At 45.0% G+C, this 24685-nt stretch overlaps 2 protein-coding genes across 2 annotated transcripts in view; one reads left to right on the forward strand and one right to left on the reverse strand.

The window, feature by feature from the left end:
• Positions 1–565: 565 nt before the first annotated feature.
• LRIT2 (leucine rich repeat, Ig-like and transmembrane domains 2) lies at positions 566–3758 on the forward strand. Its single transcript, XM_021536143.3, is given in 3 exon segments — positions 566–737; positions 740–1534; positions 2953–3758. Coding segments are annotated over 3 exon segments (1773 nt in total).
• A 4102-nt stretch (positions 3759–7860) lies between these two features.
• Positions 7861–24685, reverse strand: part of CDHR1 (cadherin related family member 1) — a 42534-nt gene continuing 25709 nt past the window's right edge. The window contains exons 13-17 of the mRNA XM_021536139.3: positions 20933–21097; positions 18798–18865; positions 16135–16363; positions 14990–15244; positions 7861–8488 (exon numbers count right to left, since the gene is read on the reverse strand). Coding sequence (XP_021391814.2) covers positions 7937–8488; positions 14990–15244; positions 16135–16363; positions 18798–18865; positions 20933–21097 — 1269 coding nt within the window. The 3' untranslated portion in view covers positions 7861–7936. The remainder of the gene's footprint in view (positions 8489–14989; positions 15245–16134; positions 16364–18797; positions 18866–20932; positions 21098–24685) is intronic.

The following is a 24685-nucleotide window of genomic DNA, read 5'->3' on the forward strand; positions in this document are numbered from 1 at the left end:
TATATTCCCAACCAAATAAATATGTCTGCCAGAATCCCCTCAGCTGGAGGAGAAATGCCAAGAGTGATCCTGGGGGTGATTTTTAGCACTGAGACACAGACTGAGAACCACACTACATGTCTTCCATAGGGTTGGGTCCCCAGCAGGATTTATTTCTGCGTCAAGGAAGATTACAGCTAATAGGATTTGCTTCTTGGAGGCTGTTGGTGTGTTTGGTGCAAACCCCCGCACAGTGCTTTCTTAAAGGAGAATATGGACCCTCTCTGTCATATTTTTCTTCTTCTTCTGGCCTTCCACGAGATAAACCCATCTGTTTCATCTTGCATCACAGGATGCTCATGTTCTCAGGACAGCTTTGGAAGGTAAGAACACTGTTACCCCTGCTGTAGCACCAGTGAAGTGGCTCAGACAGCCCCAGTAGGAACTTGCTGGTGATGTGAGCACCAAAATCAAACAGTTTGATGCATGGAGTGCCACCTCTAATACTTGAATTGTGCTGTCGTGAGCATAGAATGAGATTTCTCTTATTTTTCTGAAATATGTAGTTACATACATAGACATTTTTATGACTTAATTGCATTCTTTATGGCAAAATTGGTGTAAACTCCAGGGATGGATGGATGGATGGCTTATGCATGCCCTGTATACAATACCTTATAATTATTCAAGTACTTGTAGACCTGCATAGGGAACTGGTTTATTAGCCTCAAATGTAGTCTGTGACCTGGAAAATTTTCTGCTTTCCCCCTTAGGAGTTTGCTCTGCATGTCAGCACTGCTGAGGCAGATCCCTGCAAACATCCCTCAGGACATCCGGAAAATCAGAATAGAAAATTCTCACCTAACAGAATTGCCTCGTGGGTCTTTTGAGAATGTTAGTGCCTTGGAGTATCTGTGGCTCAATTTTAACAACATCACAGTGATGCACATCAAGAGCCTGGAATACCTGCCAGCTCTGAAGGAGCTGCGCTTGCAAGGGAACAAATTAAGTTCGGTGCCATGGACAGCATTTCAAGACACCCCGACTCTGAAAATCCTGGATCTGAAGCACAACCGGCTGGATGTCCTTCCAGAACACGCGCTGCGCTATCTGCCCAACCTGACCTATTTAGATCTATCCTCAAATCAGCTTACCATCATATCCAGGGATGTCTTCTACAACTGGCCCGTGTACCAGAGAAGCCAGAGGACGGAGGGGCCGCTAGAAGCTATTTCCAATGCTGTCCTGGCCCTCCATGACAACCCCTGGATTTGCGACTGTCGCCTGCGGGGATTTGTCCAGTTTATCAAGTCTGTGGGCCCACCTATTATTCTGATGAATTCATATCTAACTTGCTCAGGCCCAAAATTCAGGACAGGGAAGTTTTTTCACGAAGTGGAGCTTAACAGCTGCACGAAGCCCCTGACCTCAGCCCTTGACACCAACCTGACAGTCCCAGCAGGGTTAAACATCACCCTGACCTGCTTTGTGCAAGCCAGCCCTTCCCCGGCTGTCTGGTGGACCTATGCACTCAAACTTTTAAGGGCATTTAATGGTAAGCAAAGCTTTTTCTTCTTTCTTTTTTTTTTTTTTTTAATTAAAAATTTATGCTGTGCTATTCTACTTACATAGGTCTGCAGGCCATCACAGTCACCACAGCAACCCAGCCCCTTTAGAACACCACAGTTATTGTGGTGGCAGTAATCCAAATGATCTCAATCATCCTGTCCATCTAAGCACATCTGACCAGCATAAGAAGAGCTGCTTCATGCAGGACATCAGTCAAAGATAAAAGGAGCATGGCCTCACTTTTATACAATTATCGTACTTGCGGATTTTAAGAAGCAGCTCTTTCCTCATGATACATGATTGTAGGAGCTACTAATCCTATATTAGTTGTACATATTTAATAAAAATGTAGTTATCGAAATATGCATGTATATTTATATATATTATACACTACACAATTTACTATGTCATATACTATATACATGTCATATACTATATATATACACACATTTTGTATAATTATATGTACACCCTTATACACAGACTTGTATGTTCCTACACTATTCCCACGCATTCCCTCAAGAAATAGAACACAAGCCACAAAACTGTTCAGCCCTGTTTCTGTCTGTGTCCATTCACGTTCAGAATGAACTGAAACGGAGGTCGTTGTTTATCTGAAGTCTTGCTTATTTACATTCTTTAGCAAAGGTGTTGTAATATGAGATCTTTTCCTCTTCCTCCCAATCCATCCTCCCTCATGTTTATTTTTACTAAGAGCCTTCAATAGGACAAGTTGCTATTTTCATCAGGTGAGGTAAGACATACAGGCAGCCAGCGCACAGGTTCAGTGTCCCTAATAAACCAGCCGACTAAATAGGATAGTATTAGCCCTTAATCCTGGACTGATAATTTACTTCGATTGCAGTGCTGTAGCAGCACTTGTGTGTCTTTCCACAAGCACATGCTGATTAATTACATGCAGTTTCTTCCCAACCACAGCCACACACCTCTGTTTGGGTAGATGACAGGGTTTCACACTGCTCTTAAAACTGCATTTAACTTCCAGCCCAACACTTTCTACCTTTCTACACCTATTTCGTTCTGAGCCTCTTGAGACTGACATTTTTAATCCTAACACAGGATGAAGCATGTGTCCAAAATGTAGGTGTGCCTGCTCAGTGCCTCTCCCGGTCTGCCCTGACCTAAGAATGCTGACGGCAATGGGGAGCTCGGCCTCTGCCCGCAGCATCTCCTGCTGGGTCAGGGGCGGACACACCGCATGTCTCCCATGCCTGTGTCCCAATGCGTTTATTGCCTTTCGGACAGACAACGCTTTCTGTCAGCTCTGTGGGGTTTGGCACACTCCTGTGCCCCTCTTCCTTTGTGCCTGGGCAGGGCGGGTCCCGTCCCAGACCGGCCACGGGCACGGTGGCTCCCCGCTGACCCACTCACCTCTGCCCGCAGTGTCCACGGAGCCCATCAGCGAGGACACCGTCCGCTCGGAGCTGCTGATCCCGGCGGCACGGCCAGCGGACGCCGGCAACTACACCTGCACGGCCGCCAACTTCTTGGGCAACGCCTCGGTGGCCGTCAGCCTCCGCGTGGTGGCCCCGTGGGCGTCCACCACGGCCCGGGGCTGGGCGCCCGCGGCCGCGGCGGAGCCGGGCGCGCACGTGGAGGTGCGCATCGCCAAGCAGACGGTCTACGGCATCACCCTGGAGTGGTTCGCGGCCGCGGCGGCGGCGGCCGAGCCGGGCGAGACCTGGTACACCCTCCTCGTGGGCCGCTACGACGCCGCCCACAAGGACACCATCTACATCGGGCCCGGCGTCAACACCTACTCGGTGACCGACCTGCTGCCCGCCACCAAGTACGAGGTGTGCGTGGCCGTGCGCAACCAGGCTCCCCGCAAGGGCCAGTGCGTCGTCTTCGTCACGGGCAGCGACGTCAGCCAGATGGAGCAGCGCGAGAAGCTCATCCACATCGTGGTCATCGTGTGCGCCATGGTGCTGGCCGTGCCGGCCGGCATGTACGCCTGCACGGCCGAGGCGCTGCCCGGCTGCCTGGCGCGCTGCCCCGGCGCCTGCCCGCGCCGCCGCCGCGGGGGCCCGGCGCAGGCGGCGGGCAGCAAGGAGAGCACGCTGGACAGCCTGCCCGCCGGCAGCGAGGACGGGCTCTGCCGCTCGGACGGCGGCGCACGGCGGCCCCCGGACCGCCCCGAGCCCGGCAAGGCGCGGCCGCCCCACAGGAACAGCGCCGACCTCTACTAGGCCGGCGGCGCCTTCCCCGGCGGCTCGGGCCCGCCCGGCTGTCCCGAGGGACGGCGCCGGGGCGGCTCCGCCCTGCGGGCCCGGGGAGCCCTGCAGTGGAGGGCCCGGGCTGCCCGGCCCAGCGGGGGTCAGTGCGCCTCCATAGCCCGCGCTGCCCTGCTGCACTGCCACGGGACAGCGCGCACCGACACGCCGAGAAAACCAGCACGAGCAAAAAGCAACCCCCGAACCAATAGCAGTGCCTGTGGCCAAGGGCAGAAGCGTCCCCTCACTCACCCTCACAGCTGCGTCTTTAAGTATTTGTGTCCGCAGCTCTGTCCAGGCTCGGTGCCGGGCTCTCCTGTGTGCCAGCTGCTGGGAGCCGACCGGGAAGCTGAGCACGCCTGCATCACAGCCCAGCAACAACAAATGGTGGGGAGGATTGGGTCAACACGGTGAAGAGATTTTGTTTTAGTTGGAGAGAATTTTTTTTTGACCATAGCTGTTGGTTAGGGGGTGGGTTTTTTTGTTTGTTTTGATTTTTCCTTTTTTCCTTTTTTTTTTTTTTCTTCATTTCTTACTCCTCCTTAAGGTTTACGCAGCCCTAAGAGATTCACAGCTTTGGTTGTACCACAAACAGGAAAAGTGCAAGTGCTTGAACCAGGCTAGTGGGATACGTGGACAGGGGCAGAGAACACAGTGGAGCAGAGAGGGTTGGGAGCTGAAGATGTAAGCCAGGCACATTCCCTAAGTGCAAACAGGTGCCTGCCTATCCTGCTGCTTTGAAACCAAAGCTCACCTCTTTGCTAGAGGCAAAAAAACCCCAAAGATGCATGTAAAAGCAACTGCCTCCTGCTTGTGAAGCAGCTCAGTGCTGTGATTCTCAGAGGTCTGAGGACATGTGACTTACTGTTTTTCTTTTTTGACCTCATGCTTTCCAGCACAACCAAAGCATGTGGCCCACAGACCCACAGCCCTTGTTATATGTGTTATAGATCATCTTGAAAAGAAAAACCTAGAGTAGACACCCCAGCTGTTGTGAACTTCATGCTGTGGTAGCTTGGCTTTCTAATTGTATTTTGGTTTTTGGTGTGTGTTTTCCATGCTGTCTCTCCTCAGGGCCTATGATTCCTCTCCCAGCATCTCCTTCTGCTGTACCGTACTGCACAGCTTTTGAACAGAGCTCTGTTTCGTCACTGCTGACTCTCGCTGTTAATACTTCACAGGACTTCCCAGTCTTGTCAGTCTTTTTAGTGTCAAAGGAATAAACACGACAGGTTTTCAGAATACACAGAGGTCCTCTGCTTCATCTCTGGCCTTTTACAGTTACAAACTGAGAAGAAACCTGGATTCCAAGTAGTTCTAGGGTTTGGCTGCAGGGATGGAGGAGGCCAGGCAGCTTCAGTACAAATCACAAGGGTCTGAAGTGGTGAGGAAGGGGCAGCAGCAGCTGGCCAAGCAGAAAAACCTTGTCCTGAGAAAGCCACCCGCAGACACAGCTAGTACAGAGTGAGGCATGAGCTGATGCTGGTTGAAGACCAATGTGGGGCTGTGGTGAGGAGTAAATAACAAAGCACTGGCAGCAGTGACTGGCCTTCTTCCACCCCAGTGAGCAGGGAGGGACAACAACACACTGCAGAGACTGGAGAGAGCTGCTGCACCACAGTGAGGAAACAGCCAGGGCAAGACAAAACATCCCCTGACCATGTGGAGGAAGTTCATAACAAATTGCAGACACTGGCCACTGGCATCAGACTGAACCTCCCTGCCCCGGGACCATGCTGCAGTGAGCTGTACCACGGAACCTCGGCCAGGGGCTCTCTGTGACCCTGCCCATGGCCTGTGCCAATGGCATCCAGCTCCTCACCTCCCCTCCTTCCAGCCTGGCGTTGTCCAAAAACCACAGAGCCCCTCTCCCGACTCACAGCCCACAGAAGGGTTCATTTGGCCATCCTAAAAAGTGGCCTGGCTGCCTGTGGCTGTCTGGTGATGTAATAGGTGTGCACAGGGCGTTGTTGCCAGCAGAAGTACACAGAAGCACCTTTTTCAGATTTAAAAAAAATTTATTTATTAAAAAAACCCTTGAAGTTGAAATACAGAGTAACTGGGAGTCTCACAACATATTAATAAAACATCTTTATTGCCTCTTAAATATAATCTCTAAGACTATAAGCCTGTAATTCCTGTTAAATCTGACTTAATTGAATGGTCTTTATAGGCTTTCCTCATTAGAGAATGAACACTGAATACTGGCAATAACAGAACACTGGGAAGATGGTGGAATGGGGAATAAATCAGGGACTTGGGGGAACATTGCAGAACCTGTGGAAACTCAGCCAGCGGAAGGCAGGGCAACAGGACTGGGGTCAGGAGCTGCATGTCCCCTCCCTCCGGCCAGCTTATGGCCAGGGGACAAGGACGAGGGGACTGGACAGGTGAGAACTTGGCCTCACATCACAGTGCCCCAGGAGGAGGGATAAGCAAGAAAACAGTAGAGAAAATGAGAGATGTGACAGGAGAGGTGCTGGGAGCAGCGCTCCTGCCATGGCTTCCAGCTGGGACTCTCCTGCACCTCTTGGCTACAGCTGCTGGCTCAGCTTCTGCTGGTATGAGCAACGAGCACTATTGGCTTCTAGGTAGATTGAGCTGAAGTTAAAAAATACAAGATTTTCCTTGTAAGTGCATAATTTCATATTCAACCAGCCATCCTCTAAACTGAGGAAGTCCTGGTGCAAAAAGGGGAATTATTTCAGCTACTGGAGTGAGATGAGATCCTGAGGGCCAGGTCTGCTGGTTCAGCTGAAATGACAGCTGGAGAACTCTCATGAAGCCTTGAATTAACGAGGTGTGCTCCCCACCTTGATATTCCTGGCACCATGACAGCACAGCTTTTCTGTAGGGCTGGGTCTCAGAAAGAGGGTGCAGGGTGCTGCTCCCCAGCCAGCTTGGTTGGTGCTGCCTTCTCCCCAGGGGATGGGAAACAGCTAAAAAACATCTCCTCAGAAACCAACCTGAGGGGGAGTCCGTGGGGTAGGTCCAGTGAGAAATGTGCTCTGCTCTTGGGTCCTTTTTACTGTCATGTAACAGGAAAAAAAACCTGTCAGCTGCCCTGCCAGTCCTCCCCCATCAACTGTTGTGTAATTCACTCAAAAATACTGATATGAAATACCTGAACTTTTTATGGAAAACTCCTTTTGCACACACCAGTCCCTGCAACAAGCCAGAGGAGGTGATGAAATATATTCCTTGACACTTTCTGTTAGCAGTGTACAACACCACATGACCTTTCCAGACACTTCCCTGACCAACATATGCAACTTTCCAGTACTTGTCTCTGTCTTCTGCTTATCGTTTGCCTCTCAGTTTTACCTTGTCTTCCCAGTGTTTTTATTCATGTCCTTCTCCTGCTGGGCTCCCGCTCTTTTGGGGCGCAGTCTCAGGAGGCAATGCTGAGTGTTGCTATTGAACTTCTGTGCTCAAATCCTGTCCCTGCTGGTCCAGGGAAGGCTGAGGTGCCCATCCCATCCCTTCCCGGCAGGCAAGTCCAGGGCAGAAGCAAAGCACAGCATCATGGCAATGTGCTCTGGCAAAGCCCAGCATAAGCTGCAGGAAAACAAAGAACTTCTCCAAGCCTGCCCACTTACCCTTTGGGAATGAAGGTACTCGGGCCATGAGCACATCGCTCTGCCAGCTGTTGCAAAGCACATTGTGCACAGGACAGGGCAGTGTCACTGCTGTAGGAGACCTGCACCTTGACTCAGTGCTGCTGCCACAGCCAGGCCAACATCTTCAAAAATGGATCTGGGATTTGAAGTGATGGATTTTCAGACACCTCAAACCCACGTGCCAGACCAGGTCAGAAGAAGCATCCACCAGGGCCTTGGCTGCAGAGCATCTTGTTTGAAAACCCAAGTTCTGGGTCAAGACCTTCAAACCAGGGGCAGCCTGAGTCCCTGTTCACCTGGGGAAGCTGTGGCTGGTGCGCTCAGCACCGTGGTCAGACACGGCTGCAGGGAGGGCCCACGGGACACGGCCGAGGGAGCCGCAGTCACGATGGTACTTGCAGAAGGTGAGGGGTGGCTATCACAGCGAGCAGCTGCTCTGGTTCACAGGGTGCTGACAGACACAGGGAAGAGACAGCAAGTAAAAACATCCATGCCCAGCCACAGTCTGCCATCTCTGGGGGCTGCTGAGAGCACCTAGATGTGGGGCTCCCCAAAAGCTGCATTCCTCTTCTCAAACCTCATTTTGAGCTCTGACACGAGGGCGTTGTGGGTGCTGCTGTGACCTTTCTTCTTTGGTGGCTTGATTATATGCTTGGGGGTGAGGGACCCGGACACGGTTGGCACCCGCCACCCTGGGGCATCACCCCGGGGAGCCAGGGCAGGGGGTGGCGGGGGCAGGGGCGCTGCTGGCGGCACGGGGACAACCTGGATGTTATTGTTGCTGTTCTCATTGTGTAGGCTCTTCACGTCCTCCTCAACGACAAACTTCTCTGCAGCGTTGCTGGGCCTCTTGAACTTCAGCCACTCCATCCTGACTGCCCGGGATGGCGGCATCTGTCTCTTTTTTATGATCCTTCTCACCGGCATGACTTTGTTGGACCGCTTGTTGCGCCAGAACATGGCAGTAGAGATCATGATAGTTATCAGCACCATTATGCCCATGACACCAGCTAGCACTCCTAAGGCTTTCATGGGGTTATCTTTAGTTTGCATCAAAAAGGCGGCCATAGGCCCTTTGTGAAGAGTCTGTAAAGGAGTACAAAGAAAACACGTGACTTACTCTAGGGGACAGACAGTGACCCAGAAATTTCATTTGTCCAAAATATGTTACAAGTAGAGCTGATTGATGGAAGTTGTCTCTAAAAAAACAATATGAGAGTCACACAGCCAGTCCAGTCAAGTGGTGGAGAATTTAGATAGGGCTGGAGACTGGGTAAACATTATAGTATTGTGAGGTAGATGACTTGAACACAAAGCCTACAGAAGCATTGCCACCAAATTAGGGCAGATTCCTGCATGTCACCATAGTGTTTAACTTGCAAGAATGGAACAAGAAAATAATTGGCTCAATTACTGAGCATGGCATTGAAAAGGATTAGGAGAAAGCTTCTGCTTATAAAATGTCAGTGTACAAACGAGTAGTTAGCAGATATGTGCTGCATTCTGTTTTCAAGTACTCTTTTACAGACATAACAAAACTCTTTGAGGTAGGGGAGGTAAGTAGAGCTAAAGAGCTTTGTTTATAGAAAGAAAAGAAATCAGCAATGACATAAGCTACATATGGCATATTAAGGACAAATGAATGGCCAGTTCACTTTCCAGCTTAGCACACTGTACGTCTTGGAGGTCCCCGTATAATTTTGCGGATTTTGCCCTGCGGGTGGAGCTTGGATCTTTTCACACTTTTCCAGTACATGATGGTGGAGATCACCATTGTAACAGAAATGGTGGAAAGGACGCCACTCATGCATATTCCATATATTGTCCATGGACGCTTCTTGAGGCCTAAAATATAGGATTTTACCCTGGACTTGATCTGGAAATATCAAAAATAAGAGAAATGGTCAACCCTCACATGCTTACATTTGAAAGAGGCCAGTATATATTATAAATACAGCTGGGGAACTAGGCTGAAATGTGTACAGGATAGAGAGCCTATAAAATAAAGGGAGCTAAGTGTTGAACTAGGCACAGGAGAGGAGGCAGTTGCAATGATGTTGAACTGAATCCAGAAACAGTAAAAGAAGTTAGGAAGCACATATAAACAGCTGGCTGATTGGGGAGTAAAGGCTAGAGGCATGGCACATAGATCACCCTTACTCAGGGCGTGGTAGCCTATCCCTGGACTGCATTCCCAGGAGAAGTTCACTGTGAATACAGGTGGTGTCTGAACAGGCAGTAGTGCTACGTAAGGCCAGGAGATCATTCAGAAATGGCACAGTCACGTGCAGGTTTGGTTACTGAGAGTTGGTCATAAAGTGATGTGTGGCTGCAGAAAGACAGGGCTGTCCACTGTGCTCTAGTCCCCTGTCTTTGACTACAAGAGGGAATCCTCACCCAAACTTTGCCTGTCTAGTGATCTGTATTTTAATTAGAGATCTAAACTCCCAGCTTTTGGTCACTGGGGAGAAAAGGACCCCTCTGGAGCAGTAGTCACCATATGCCAAAATAGGTATCAAAGACAGTGTGTGTAAGTAGAACCTTGTCAGCAGCTTGGACTTGAACCTCTGACTTGTGGATCAGATGGATTTCCCTGTATGACTCTAATCTAGGATGCCTATCTCTTTTTCCTCCCCAGTCTGTGGGGTATCCCAGAGTGTGCTTCAGAGTACCTCTCATCATTAGTGTCACATCAATAAACTTGGGGCATGTATATTAGCTAATAAACACCTCCTTGTCTTAATTTTTGTTTTTCACAACCTATCTCAAACACATTATCAAGCCCACTCTTCTCCTACCCTGAATGTATCCCATTGCCAACAAGAAAGGGGCAAGGAAATGCTAGTGAATTGACAGACAATGTCACTGGGCAGCTGGGGACAAATTTTCATCATATTCCTGTACAGAGAGTTCTTCCAGTATTTAATTAGGAGTGGACCTAAAACCAAAAGCAAAGCAGCCCGTGGCTTTGGTGGAGCTTAGACTTACATTAGCTTTGCTGTTCTGCATTCCATGGATTTTCTTTGTACTTAAATCCCATCAGATGACAGAAATTCTACCCTGTCTTACTTAACTTCATGCAAAAGTCAAATGAATTAAGTGTCAGATAAACCCTGCTAAGTAGTACACGACCTGAGTCCACCTGTTATGAGTTTTGTCAAGATCTGTTTTATAGGAAGGCACTGATGGCTGAAGAGTATCTGACTAGCTATTTGAAAACCTTGAATAAATGAGATTAGACAGAAGTACATGTTGCCTGTGCTCTACAGCTGCAGAGGTAAGGACAGATAAAAATTGTATGGAGAGTTTTGACATTTGGCTTTGTTCAGCCTGGTCTCAGAAAATCTGGCATCTATTCAGAGCTTCCAATGATGAAGGGATGATTAATACCAAAACTAAACCCATTAACAGCTAGTTGGTTCAGCCTCTATTTTAGTTACTTGACCTCTACTATACAAAGCTTTGCCTGGAATTAGCCTTGGACAACAACTGTTCTGCATAAAAACATCAGGCACTCTGTAAGCACACAGTGAGAGAGTTTCTGTTTGTCATGGCCATGACACTGGCAGGATAAATAGAAGGAATAACTTGCAATACAGGCCAGGAATGCCATCATCTTAGCCAGGCTGTAGAGAGACTTATGGGAAGTGCACATTTAAAACATCAAATCCTTGTGTTGATTACCAGCAGTGCCATGTAGTCAGCTCAACAAACAGTGCCACTTAGCAATTGCTGAAGCTGTTGTTTTTTCCTAAAAGGCATGGTACACATAAAATAAAAGCAGATATATGACTAAATGAAAGCTGTCATATCTCTTGGCCCAGGACCTAGAAGAAACACTCCTTCTTAACAGACATGAAGGAGTTAAAATGCCACTGCTCACAGAAGACTATGCTTTGCTGTTTTTTTGTTTTGTTTTGTTTTTTGTTTTTTTTGGCTGTGGTAGCTTCTCAAGAGACTTTCCTAATGCATAGGTTGCAGTGAACAGAGCACGTGGGCCAAATATCCAAAAGCTGGACCCAAAAGGAATGCAGTTGAGCTCTTCATCACAAGAGCAGCTAAGGCTCACCAGATATATTTAGGAGTCTAAGTAGGCAAACCTGTTAAGAGCCCAAGCTATTGCAGATTATTTTTAGATGTGGCACTTAAGAGACATGGTTTTGTGATGGACTTGGCAGTGCTGGGTTAACAGTTGGACTCAATCTTAAATGTTTGTTTCAATAATCGTGTTAAAGACAACTTGGGCTGTGTTAACTTGAGCAAGTGGATCTGTACAATCTGTGCAATGAACCAGCTGGTTCTGAGGAGCCCACTTCACACATTCAGGGTTTCTGGGGTTTTGTTCTGGCCTAGTTGCAGGGAGGGACTGCCTATTGGTACCCAGGCACACTAGGTGTGCTCCCAAGACACATTTTCCTCTGAAGGAAGTCCACCCTTTGAGCTATGTGAGGAACAGGCCATCCCACAGTACATGGGGATGATCAGGGGATTTGCTGCAGAAGTGACTCCTGATCCAAGGTAGAACGCCAGTGCCCTGCAGTGCTCATCCCAAAGCTCAGTGCTATCATTGTTTATGAAGGCTGTGTTTGCATCACTTTGCAATACAAACACCAGCATGAAGCAAGGCTTCTCAAATCAAACCAATATTTTTTTCAGGTCCATGAAACTGTGGAAAGAAGAGGATAACTGCTCTGCAAATGTGGCAAGGGCTGTTCAGTGCTCCCATGGTTGCCATTAATATGAGAGAGGAAAACATCTCCATGTTACTTCAAAGATTTTTGTTGAACATTTCAGTTAAGAGAATCTAAAACTGAGACTCACCAGTTCTATTTAGAAGTCTAAATGAGTGGTCAAAGCTATTAAGAACTACAGATTATGCTGTCTAAAAATAGATTTAAGCCTCAGTCTGTGAGGGGGTGTAAATAAACCCCCCCCTCTACATTTCCAGAACCTCAGTGGAATTATCAAGAGGCTGAGGGATGCCCCCATCAGGCCAACTTTCAGGAACAGGAATGGGAATCAGCCTTCTCTGAAAATATCAGGCAGCAGGAATAGATTTCTGAGTGAGACATATGGATGGAAAAAGACTGGCTTTTCCAGCACATGTTTTTTATTCTGTGAAAGGGTATATTTTATTTATTGTGAAAAGATAGGATATTAACAGATGCCCCTCAATACCAATTTCCATAAAATCAGACTTAGTTAAATTAAAAGGCCTTTGGATACTTTTAGCACTGTATTATTCCAAGAGAAGGTTCTTTTGATGTGCAATACTGTTGAACTTAGCCACAAGGCATCCATCTCGAAGGGCACAGACTTGTGCTAATTGCAATGGTAAACGTTAATCAGAAAATATGCCTGTTTAATTACTTACTGTGATTAACACTGCAGGAAACCTCTAGAGGATGCATTCAAAAATATCCTCCTTATCCAAAATCAGTAATACATAAATGCCCACCAAACAGTGAAATAAGAGCCTTTGTACAGCAGGAGCACAGAGGGATGAAATGCATATTTGTAACAGCCTCAGAGAGAGAGAGAGAGTGTGTATGCAATATGCCTACACCAAGAGATTGTTTTCTTCAAAGTGTTAGCAGTGACTGTGCTGTCCCTGGGACAAAGGCAATGACCAAGGGTTTTGCAGCTCACATACCTGCAAACTGCAATCTGTTTCTGCAAAAAAGATGGCATGCTATGGGATAAAAAGCTCCCCCAACCCAAACAACCCAAATCATTACAAGCCATGAAAGAAGTAATAGACACATATACAAAAGGTTATGGAGGATGTGACAGTAGATTAGTAGCCCAGATCATGCTGAAGAAACCTATTCAAAGAGAGAAGATGCTGTTGCTATCTCAGACTCTCTGTTGGGACTTGGCATCAAGAAGAGCATGGGAAAAAGGAAAAAACGTGTGTGTGAGAAAATCCATGTCATCACATGCTCTCTGCTTCCCCTTTAGACTTTATGAGGAGGACTCTCCCTCACTTTGTGCTAAATATGTGCCCCTGGAGGGGGAGAAAAGGGAGCAGACAGGGGACTTCATACAAGACACCATCTTTCACCAGGTACTGCTACTGCTTCAGCATTAGAAGGAAATTCAGGAAACTCCTTTTCCCAAAGTATCAGCTATGTTTGTTTTCCTTACAGTTGTCCTTCATCAGCTGGTTCAGGGACATTGTCCCCCAGCAGGGGAAGTGTGGGACACCCTCCCTCCACTCACACCCATCAGCCCCACATGCTGACAGAGAGGTTTCCAGCTCACCCAGGAGGGAAGGGAAGGCTGGTGGCCACCAGCAGGGACATGCCTGAGGACTGTGCCTGGGTGCACCTGCTGCCATGCACTCCTGAAACGTGCAGCCTGTGAGAAGCCTGGAAGCAAGGCAGGGAGGGCAAGTACTCCCACTCTTGGCTGTGGGCAGGAACTCTTGTTTGTAGTATAAAACCCACCAAAACTTCATTTCCATGAGAAATCCAAGTGTTAAGTGTTAATCCTTTGTATCTGTACGAGCAGCTAAATCTGTGGACTCACCACCGACACCCCGCATGCAGAGCCCCCCAGCTCCGCATGGCAGAGCCTGCAGCAGCAAGCTCAGCCCATGCCCACAGGGCTGGCCAGCCACAAAAGGCAGCCCCATGCCAGGCACTGCCCTGGCAGTCCAGCAGGCTCTGAACTATGTACAAAACCTATCATATGAATGTGCCTCACACGGAGTATCAATTGAATAAGAGAAGATGGAGAAAACAGAAAAATATTATAACAGACCTAAGAGCAGTGGGAGTATTGCGACCAAACAAAGAGAAGGCCAGCTGCTGTCTGTAGGATGAGATTTACATCTTTGCCCAGTTTATGTGTGTGGCCAGAGACTGTTAGGCTAATGATGTGTTTCTCTTTTACTTTAAAGCCCATTTCCTCCCTGCTGGTACCTAGTTAAAGGAATGGCAAGGCAGTTACAATAAATAAGAATCGTGCAAGCGTGTGCTGCACACCATAAATCGCTGCTTGTTCTTCAGCTGACATAAAAGCTGGACTAAGGAAAATCTCAACCTACATGTGCAAGACTCTAAAAGAGTCTTCTTGTTTCATCTGCTAATAATACTGCAATTATTAAACTCTCATCCAAAGTTCTATGTACTTTAAAGTATTTCTGTATTTTTCTCACTTTTTCTATGTCACTTGGGTTGATTTCTCTGATTTATTTCACTCTGACACCAGCTGTTTTCCACTCACTTTTTCTAAGGAAAAAAGAGTTTTTTTTTCTTCTGAATGATAAAACAACAGAAATTTAGCAGTTGGGATTTAGCTTCACACTCAGAAGTCTGTACCTTAATTCATATCTAAGAATCTCTAACAAAAAAACTCATCTTCCAATTACATTATACTCCTACCTTTGTACCTTTGCAATATTTCTGATCAAAATATCTTTCACATTTGTGGTTGTAAAATCCAACTTCACCACAAGGCTATAAAAATACTTTGCAAAACAGAGCTGGCAAAGAAGTCCCAGAAATGGAGTAAGCAATGTCTACTCTTTGGTGCCTTTCAGGGATTGTCTCCCATAAGGATTTTTCTAAAACATTTGCTTACCTCTTCTGTGATGTCAATCTTCAGAACTGCTGTGGTGCTGAAGGATGGGGAGCCTCGGTCTTTGGCCTGGACCACCAATGACCATATGCAGTCTTTATTGTTTGTGATGTTGTGGATGATGTCCAGAGATCGGATATAGGATTTCAGCTTGATTTCCCCAGTGCTTTGGTCTATGTCAAACACATTGGCTGGATCTGCTTGCATGATGGAATAATCCACAATGTTGTTGGGTTCTTCTGCATCTTGGTCTATAGCCTGGTAGGGGAAGTGTGAAAAACAAAGGTTTTATTGTTTGTATCTTTGCCTGAGGACAAACACATTCTGAGCATTCACTTTTGATAGTATCTATGCCATGACTGGGCTGCTTTCATTTCATCTTGGAAGCTAGGCTCCATTTTCTAGTAAAAACCAGCAGGACTAGGCTCCTTTCTTTGTAAATTATTTCTATTTGAGATGAAATAAAATCAGAGGAAAAACTGAACCGTAACCTATCTGTGGAATGTAATTGGTCCTCAGCTGGGAGCTTCTCACACAGTGTGGGGAACAAATGTGGAGTGATGCAGAACAATGGGACTAGCTCCATGCCATAAACTATAGCTGCCTTAATTTTTGTGCTGTAGTATTTATTCTACTAACATTAGGTGTTGTGTGATCAGGCTTCATGATATGCATTTAAATGTGTGTAATACAGGATGTTCTGCCTGGGAATTCCTATTGCATTTTTTCACCTTCTGTTCCACACTGGATTATTGGATATGGTTCTTCAAAATGAAGGGAACTACATTGTGTGGTTGAACACAAAGGGGTGTCAAGAAGGTTATGTGTTCAAAACCCTGTACTTTCATTCACTTATCTTATTTGGGCTTCTTGTGATCACTGTATAATCCAGGACTGTCTCCCAGCTGATTGTTCAAATACTGTAACAAAACCTTGTATTCTGCCTGTAGAATTATTTCTCCTTCTCAGCAGTCAGTAAATACTATAATTCTACACTTTAATCCATTTGTTACATCCAAATGGATGTGCAAAATAAAGCTGCAAGAAAAGGCAACTTTCAGACATTCATCATGACCCCTGAGAGCAAACAGCAGAGCCAGGGCTTTTCCAAAGCACTCTGCTTTGTGACACACAGTGCCATCGCTCACCTCTATCTTCACTGGTGACCCAATGATCATCGTCTTTTCCTGGATGTTTTCATTGAACTCTGGAGAGTGGTCATTGACATCTAGCACGGTGATAAACACTTCAGCCAAGCTGTATTTCCCATCTGTGTCCTCTGCTTTCACATAGAAATTATACTTCGAGTTCACTTCAGCATCTAGTACAGCCCAGGGCTGGGTGTAAATTATACCTGTTGATGGGTGGATTAGGAACCTGGAAAAGAAGCAAGAAAAGACTTTTGGTCACTTAATGGTCTAGGCTGTAAACACTAAAATGCTGTGCCCAGACACTGGTACTCTTCACCTAATTTCTCTCTGGGTGATGTCTCCAAATCCTTCACTCTACCTAGTTTTTGTCTAGTTCCTTTAGGCTTGAAAACCAGAGAACTATCAGTGTTTCATAGTTTTCTCTCTCTTGTGCCATTTTAGCTGCATTTTCCATTAAAAGTCTTTGTCCTCATTAAATGCTCAGTGTGATGGCCTTTTCCCAGAGTGATTTTCTCGCATTAAAAGGAAAAACATTAAACCTAATTTTACTTTTTTTTCAGTGTAATAGATTATGTCCTGCATAAATGAAGATTGACTTATCATCTAAATATCTAAAATAAGTGTGATGAATGTCATATTTAAGCTCTTCACTTCTCAGAATGGGTAGGAAAAAAAAACTGCTCTTAAATCTCCCAAACTGCAGGGCAAATTATCTTCTCCATAAATAATAATTTTTTCCATAGACTGACACTGGGATGGTGTGGGTGTTCAGATTTATCTGTTGCAAGTTCAGTTTTACACATTTGTAATTACAGAGACACTGTCAAAAGTGTCAGTCCAAAGTTTGGATTTATAGAGAGGATACAACACAGTGTCCTTTTAAAATGGACTGCCACTGTAGGCTCCAAGCAGTAGTGATTTTAACAGATGAAAGTTTTTATATTTCCTTTGATCGATGCACAGGGTAGCAAAATATTTTCTGTATTCCAACTCTGAATACAATTGAGAGTGATTGCATTTAACAATCCAGAGTCTTCAATTGTTCTCATAACCCTGTTAAATACAAATACAAGTTTTGATGAAATCCAAGATCTGGAAGTGGAAATGTGTGTAGGAGACAGTGCCTGTGCTATCTCCTCAGCACCCAGCCCAGCCTAACCATGAAGACAGCACCCTATCATTCCCATTTTAGTGGAAGAAAAGAAGTGCTCCCACTGCCAGCTTGGATTGCCATAGTAGGATTACCATCAGATGGGTTTCATCTTTAACACTTAACACTATTTCTCTTACTCCAGTATAACTCATCTTTCTTCCCACACAACTGCACACCCACTGATGTAATATCCAAGACAGAAACATCGTGCCTCTACTTGAAATTCTCCTATCTGCATCAAACTGTGTGTTCAGCACATCTAGAGGTGCCAGGGCTAGAAAATCAATCCAGCCTCGCAGAGCTATGCCATTCTGGCATGAAGAAAACAATCAAAAATACTTAAGAAGGAAAAGAAAAGTTCACATCATAATTTCTTCATTCAACAGCAGAAGAACAGTGAATCTGAGCATCCCCATAATGCCAATCAGAATAAAGTTGCACTTAGATTTTTTTCCCTGTAAATCCTTTGTCAACAACCTTCTCAAGCTTCTTTCCACCAGCTGCTACATTCTAAACCTAAGAGGTCTGCCTGCATGACATGACCTTTTCTTGCTTCTCTCTGTGCAGTTAGCAGCTAGCTTAAAGACTTAGTGAAGAGCTCAAAATAATCCATCGTGGAAATGCTCCCATATGTGTATCCTTCTGGATACAGAAGAGGCTCACCCTTAACATCTTGGATTTTGGACTTTGATTGTGCCTCCTAAACGGCTTTCACCTTAACAACAAGAGTTCAGCTTTAGCTCCAGGTGGATAATGTACAGAGGAAAAATGATTCTTGAGATGAGTGCCTGAAAAGCTCATTCATTTCCAGCATTCTGCCCTGCAGAATGCAGGTTCCAGCAGGAATATCTGTGACAGCCATGCCACAGATCTCAGCCATGTTCAGAGCTGGGATGGACATGGTGTGAAGGAACCAGTGTTTCAAGATCTTCTACCCACTGCACTGTCTCCAGAGACAGGGAGAGGGAGGGAGGCATTATTACCAAATCAAGTAAGCATCAGGTTCCCTTTTTCCTGGTGCAGGACTATTATTTTTAAATATATGAAAAGCTTTTAACACCCAGTGCAGCTGACCTCCAAAGCTGAAGTGTGTATCCTTGGATATCTTGTCTTCCTTGATTTATCTTGACAAGAGCTATTTGCAAAGCCATATAGGAAGGGAAGGGGAAAAAAACCAAGAAATTATTTTTTATAGAACTGACTTTTGCACAACTAGACCAAAACCTCTCTTTCTTTTACAAGTGTTTTTCAAACGGTGATTTAACAAATCCTGTGTATTGATACTTCTCTTTGGGGGTTTGTGGGTAGGATTCCTTGGGTTCATGAAGCAGATGTTGAACAATCACAGTAGCTTTACAGTTGTTGTGTTCACAGAGCTCAAAAAGAGAATGGCATAAATTTCCTTGGAAACGGGCAGACCAAGAATGAGCCTGTTAGCTCTCTTTTATAATTATTTTAGAACTCTGCTTAGAGGTTATGTAGTTTTCTGTATTTGCTTGTTACTTACAGATCTGCTCCTGTTCCATAGATAGAATACTTGATTTCTCCCCAGAGCCCTGAATCGGGATCTGTAGCCTTAAGAAAAGAAAAAAAAGAGAGCTTTAGTAAAATGGAAAAAGAACTGTTTCATTTTTAACAACAGACCCAAATGCTTTTCAATCTCTTTGCCCTCACATTTTTAGTAGGAAACCGCAGATATGAGCAAATATGCCCCCAGAAAGTGCACAACCTAGCAGCAGGAAATGTCCCTGCCAGTCCCAGGAGCGCTGTGCCTCCTGTTCTGGGGCTCTGGCAGGGAGAGCAACGCTAGATGGCCCCATCCATCCACAGTTACCTCATCCTCCTTGATGGAGATAATCTCAATGACATGAACACGCTGCCAGCTCTCAAACCTTCCTAATTATCAGTTAAACATTAATGAATATTCCCTAGACAAAATGATTTACTTTATATATTGTATTTTTAAGCTTCTGCTTGTTTAATTGAGTCAATTTATAGTGATGAATAACAAATGTTTCAATCTATACATTGTATTTCAGCTTTATTTTTTAATCACTCTTGTGCCTGTGTGACTTTTAATAATGCAAATACTACTACCAGATGATATCTTTGTTTCATACTCTTGTTGGCTTCCTTTCTTAGCTCAGGCTTAGGAGAGCTATTTATTTGGTAGCAGCTATTTCCATAAGCTCCTGCTTCTCTCATAGCTCTGAGGTGTTATACCATTGTATCTGGCCATCAAAATTCATGGTGGTGCTGGTTGATTACTTCATCTTCCTATTTCAATATTTGAGAACTGGGACATTGTCTTTGATTCCTGCATGATTAACATAACACACCTGCAGCCCTACTGGTAGATGTAGTTTTGTTCTTTGGCGTGAGCTTGTCAGATGCTCTCACCCCATAATTTTGACCACAGCCTAGTTTAGTACTGTCTAACTTTACTTAAAACATCTGCATACCTGGGACTTCTTCCAGAATTGCTGTTCTGAGTACTTGAAACATATTAGTTTTTCACATATAGGTGTGAATCTGGGTCAGGTACTGAGTTGACAGGATATAACTAAATTTTTCAGGGGCTCCTCAGCTATGCCTTCCTGTGCACACTTTGGCTCAGAAGTTTTGTTGCTTCTGTAAATATTTTTTAAATACCTAAATACCTTTTTATTTTGCAGTCCCCATCCTTGAAATTTTTTATTCCTCTTACCTCAAAGATAGCAATGTTTAAGAGTCTCTAATGGATTTCCTATTAGTTTAAAGCAATAACCTTTTCTCTATTGTTTATGCTTCAGTTCTTTGATTCTTTCATTGCTAAAATTTGCCTTCGGTACTTTAGTATTCTGATTATTTAATTGTCTTTCTTATGTGTTGCTAGCTTCTGCTGGAGATCTCTGGCAATCTGCCTCCACCCTCCTTACCTATGTGGCCTCTGCAAGGTGACTTGCATCCCCCACCAAGGCCCAGGTGGCCAGGAGCTTTCTTGGCTTTGTGACATGAGGGCTGTCTCCAGTCTCAGGAGTTGCATTAGAGAGAGGCAGCTGGAAATGCTCCTCCAGCACTCAGGGCCCATGTAATACCCTGTCTTTCTTTGTATGAAAATCCAAGATACTGGAAAATCTATAGGCATATTTTTCCTACTGTGAAAATATACATACATAGGGATCTTTTTTCCCCAGTCCTAAGCACATCAATTTTATATTCTTGCCCTCATTAACTGTTTAATTATTCCTTTAGCAGCCAGGTTCCTCCCAAGAGGAGGACACTAATACTGACTAAACAGCCATCTTGTTTTCTTTTTACTCATCTTAACCAAGCAAATCCAGTAAATCCAATTCCACTTAGGCAGTGAATCTTCCCACTGGACACTGATTTGGCTGAGGCTTTCTTAATACCAAAAGGCCATGTGATTTGTCTTAAAAGCAGATGGCCCTTGTTGTTCTAAATAATATTTGTGTAAAACTTTATTTTTTCCCAAAGTGATTATTTTTTTGGTTGATTCTGGAAAGGAATTGGAGTTTGGTCCAGAAGTCAAATGCTGAGTAAGATTTGCTGTTTGCTCTATCCCCTATTTTTAATGTGCTTGAACTGTCTCCAGAGACACCCAGAAAAGAGAACAATTCTTAAGAAGTGAATGGAACTTACTGTAACAGCAACTACATTGGAGCCCCCTGGGGAGTTCTCGGGGATCCTGGCAATGTAGTAGTCAGAGGAGAACTTTGGGACATTGTCATTGGTATCCAGCAGGCGAATCACTATGTCAGCCGTCGAGCTGAACTTCTCCGGTGTGTTCACCTCTATTGCAAGAAGCTAGGAAGAGAAAAACCAGAAATCACTACAAAGCAGCTGTTAGTTCTCTTAAAGGAGCTTCCTCCACCACCCATGGCACATCAGTGCATTTTAGCCTGGTTGGACCAGACAGCTCAGAACCAGGGGGATGATGAGCCAGGTCTGCGTGCAGCCTCAGCTTGTGGTGCCTGCTTGCAATGGGCAATCAAGCTGTGGGGAGAGGCCTTCAGACCTGTGTATTCATGTTTGACTTCATGTGACAGATGTGACTAGTCATAACTAACACACCTAACCAACACACATCTAAAAGCCATAACAGAAGCTGTCAAACAATCATCCCTGGGCAGTTTCTGGAACTTCAGGAAAGATAAGCACTGAATTATTTTCAATAACCACATACATTTAATTGCAATCTTTGTAAAGGAAGTTCTTCATCAGGAAAAGAAGTCAGGAACAATAAACTGCACCAAACAGGGTAAAAAGATGAGGGAACCTTTTGTTTTGAAGCAACATTATTCCCACCCCAAATGCTAGATGGTTGGCCATCCCATTTCCCAAAGATTGTGAGGACTTCTACTACCAACTTCATGGCACTTCTATCTTCATTGCCTCATGCTGATTAGGACTTTATCAGATACTCATGGGGACTTTTGAATTTCCTCACTGTCTCTGAGGAGAACAGAGCTCTCTGACATTACACATCCTTATAATTGGTCATCTGAAAGAACAGGCAATCACATAGAGTAAATTGGGTATTTACTGTATCTGTCTGCTCCTTACTGAGCAAAATCTACTGGATTTGGGGAGCATCAGTAGGATGCCTCAACTGGTACAGCAGCAAGCTCAGGTAGTCTGTTTGAGCAAGAAAGAGCAGTTTCAACCATGGGTACTGAGAGACACTGGGACCTTCACAGCGTCTGTCCCATGGGTGGCTGCATCACACAGGATCAGCACTAGGCCATCAGTCTTGGGCTCTGTGGGGGCTGAGCCCAAATGGCTAACACCAAAAACGATGGTCTAATGCTTGGTTTTCATGCTTGGGCAGAACACAGTTAACACAAAGCAGGAGGGCTCTGAGAAGACAGCACACCACTAATAGACTAGTGAGCAGTCAACTGAGATCTAAGAGACTCAGCTGGAATTCAGCCTGCAGGGGTTTTAATTCCTAGGAGACGTGTCCCAGGAGCTCCCACGAAGAGGGAGTGCCCAGGTGAGCTTTGGCAGGAGCAGCAGGGCTGCCATAGGTGCCGTGGCAGCTCCTCCTTCCCGTGCCCAGGCCCGCGGGGTGGGCGAGCGATGCTCCCCAGCAGTGGCACCACGAGTGCCCGGGGACACGCTGGGCTCAAGCCTCTGCTCTGCCAGATTTGGACACATTTGTACCACCTCGAGGTGAAAGCAGAGAGTGGGGAGCTGTTCAAGTAGACAGGGAAAAGGCTATCTCAGTGTCATCTCCTAGAGCTGTGCATGCTGTGTGGACATTAATAATGTTTGTAAATACAGAGAAGAAATGAATCTCAAAGGTTTGCTTGCCATTACTGCAGGACACTTCTGCTCTAAAAGGGGAGCCTGGTCACTCCATTGCTGTGCTAATTTCTGAAGTGGTGCTACAGCAAAAGAAATTTTTGAAGGGACAGCCATGCAGACATCAGCAAAAACCTCCTCATGAAAAATCTCAGCTCCTAAAGCAGTACAGAGGTAAAATCTTAGTGCTGATTGTGCACATGGAGCTATTACTAAATTATAACATCTGCTGTTAAATCATCTTTGCTGCTGCAATCAGCCCATCTTAGTACACCTTATGAAAGCTCAGTATTTTTTCTTTCTTTTCTACACTCATTTTTTATTCCCTCTTCTTTAAGCAGCACGGTCGTGCTATGTCAACATGCTGACAACATCTTCCTTCAGGGAGGAAATTTTATCATCTTACTTGCCTGCAGTACCTTATGCAGACCTGTATTGCTTGTTTCATGCAGAGAGAAAAAAAATGTAACTTAAAATATTACCTCACAGGACTACATATCAACAATTCATACTTAACTGCCAGAAGAGCAAACTGACATGCAATCCTAAAAGTGGTAGGTAAATTTCTAAAATAGAGCTTGATTTTGGCAGCTGAAGATAATTGCAGCCTCAGCTGGTCCCAGTCTGTAGATGTGTCTGCAGCATGTCCAGGCTCCTGCCAAGGCAGGATGTGCTCTAAGTTGAAGGAGATGGAGGCAGGAGGTTTGCCCCCAAAGCATGGCAGCCCACAAGAAGGTGGGACAGCAATATGTGCTCCTGTGGCAAAGGGACTGTGTGAATTACCATCACTGCCATACTCTGGGAAACACATTTGAGCTCTTAGACAGCTGAAAATGGAGGAACTCCTGACTATCACCTACATTTAAGAGCCAGCACTAAATGGAAGATAGGTTTCTCTAGTCACCTTTGCTTCAGAAAGTTTTTCAGTGCATCTCCCAGATAAATTAGCTTTAATTACTATCTGGCATTTTACTCTTCAAAAATGAACTAGAGGAAAGGGATCATTGCTTACAGAAAAAAATCCAAAAGCCTGAAGATAACCTCTCAAAGCTGTTGTGAGATACACATTAAATAGAAATATATTTTATCCAAAATTCTAACCAGAATGACTACACTGACAGCTAAAATTGGTTAGGAAGTGATTTGAACTTTGCAGGAAAATGAAGCCAGCAATGAGATCTTTATGAAGTATTTGCTGCCATATATTGCTACCATATCATCCATCTGCACCTTCTCCATTTGGAATCCAGAAAAAGGCTGCACTTTTTAAGCCAAGTTTTATAGTCTCAAGTGGAAATAATTTTGGAAAGTCTTTCTTCAGTGGAAATAATTAAAAAAAAATAAAAAAGGTGAATAACTGCTTAAGCTGTAAAAATACATACCCTTTTTCCTGATAATTAATTCTTTTGGTGTTCATGGCAATCACATTAACTACTTTGATTTCTATTGGCATTCATGAGGAAACCATGTGTAACTCCTTTACCGGTCTTTTGGTTGTTTAACCTGAATAAATGTGTGCTTGTTATAATTAGTTTCAGTAGCACTTTATGGCCCTTTCAGAATCTTCCACTTTAATACAGTAATGATGCCTTATATTTTTGTAGCATCTATAATTATAAAGCTCAAAATGGCTTAGGAGCATTACAAGAAGAGGCCTGAAATGTATTGAAGTGAAACTTGCTAAGGACACAAAGAAAACTGCACAGCAAGGGAGAGAACAAAAATGTGGAATTTTGGCTTTTGGACTGTGCAAGAAATGCCTCTCTCTGTATGTTACAAAACTAGCATATGTTAATGCTCACCTAGATTTTTTTGGCAGGTTTTTTTTTTTTTTTTAATGATTACAGGGATTGTCTATGCAGCTCTTTGCAGTCTGAACTGAAACATCTACACTCATGTCCAGAGGTAGCTGACAGAAAACCAGACTACTTAATTATCTTGTTGATGAGCCAAAAAATCCATCAGGGAAGGTGGTAATGCAAGGTTCCAGCTTTTGGATGAGACTGGTTCTTGCAGGGCTGGTTTAGAGCATGGGTGAGCCTCAGGTCAGCCTGCAATAGACGCTGACAAAGGCAGTGAGCAATTTTG

This window comes from Lonchura striata, chromosome 7 (assembly GCF_046129695.1).
Source record: "Lonchura striata isolate bLonStr1 chromosome 7, bLonStr1.mat, whole genome shotgun sequence".
NCBI classification, from domain to species: Eukaryota; Metazoa; Chordata; class Aves; order Passeriformes; family Estrildidae; genus Lonchura; species Lonchura striata.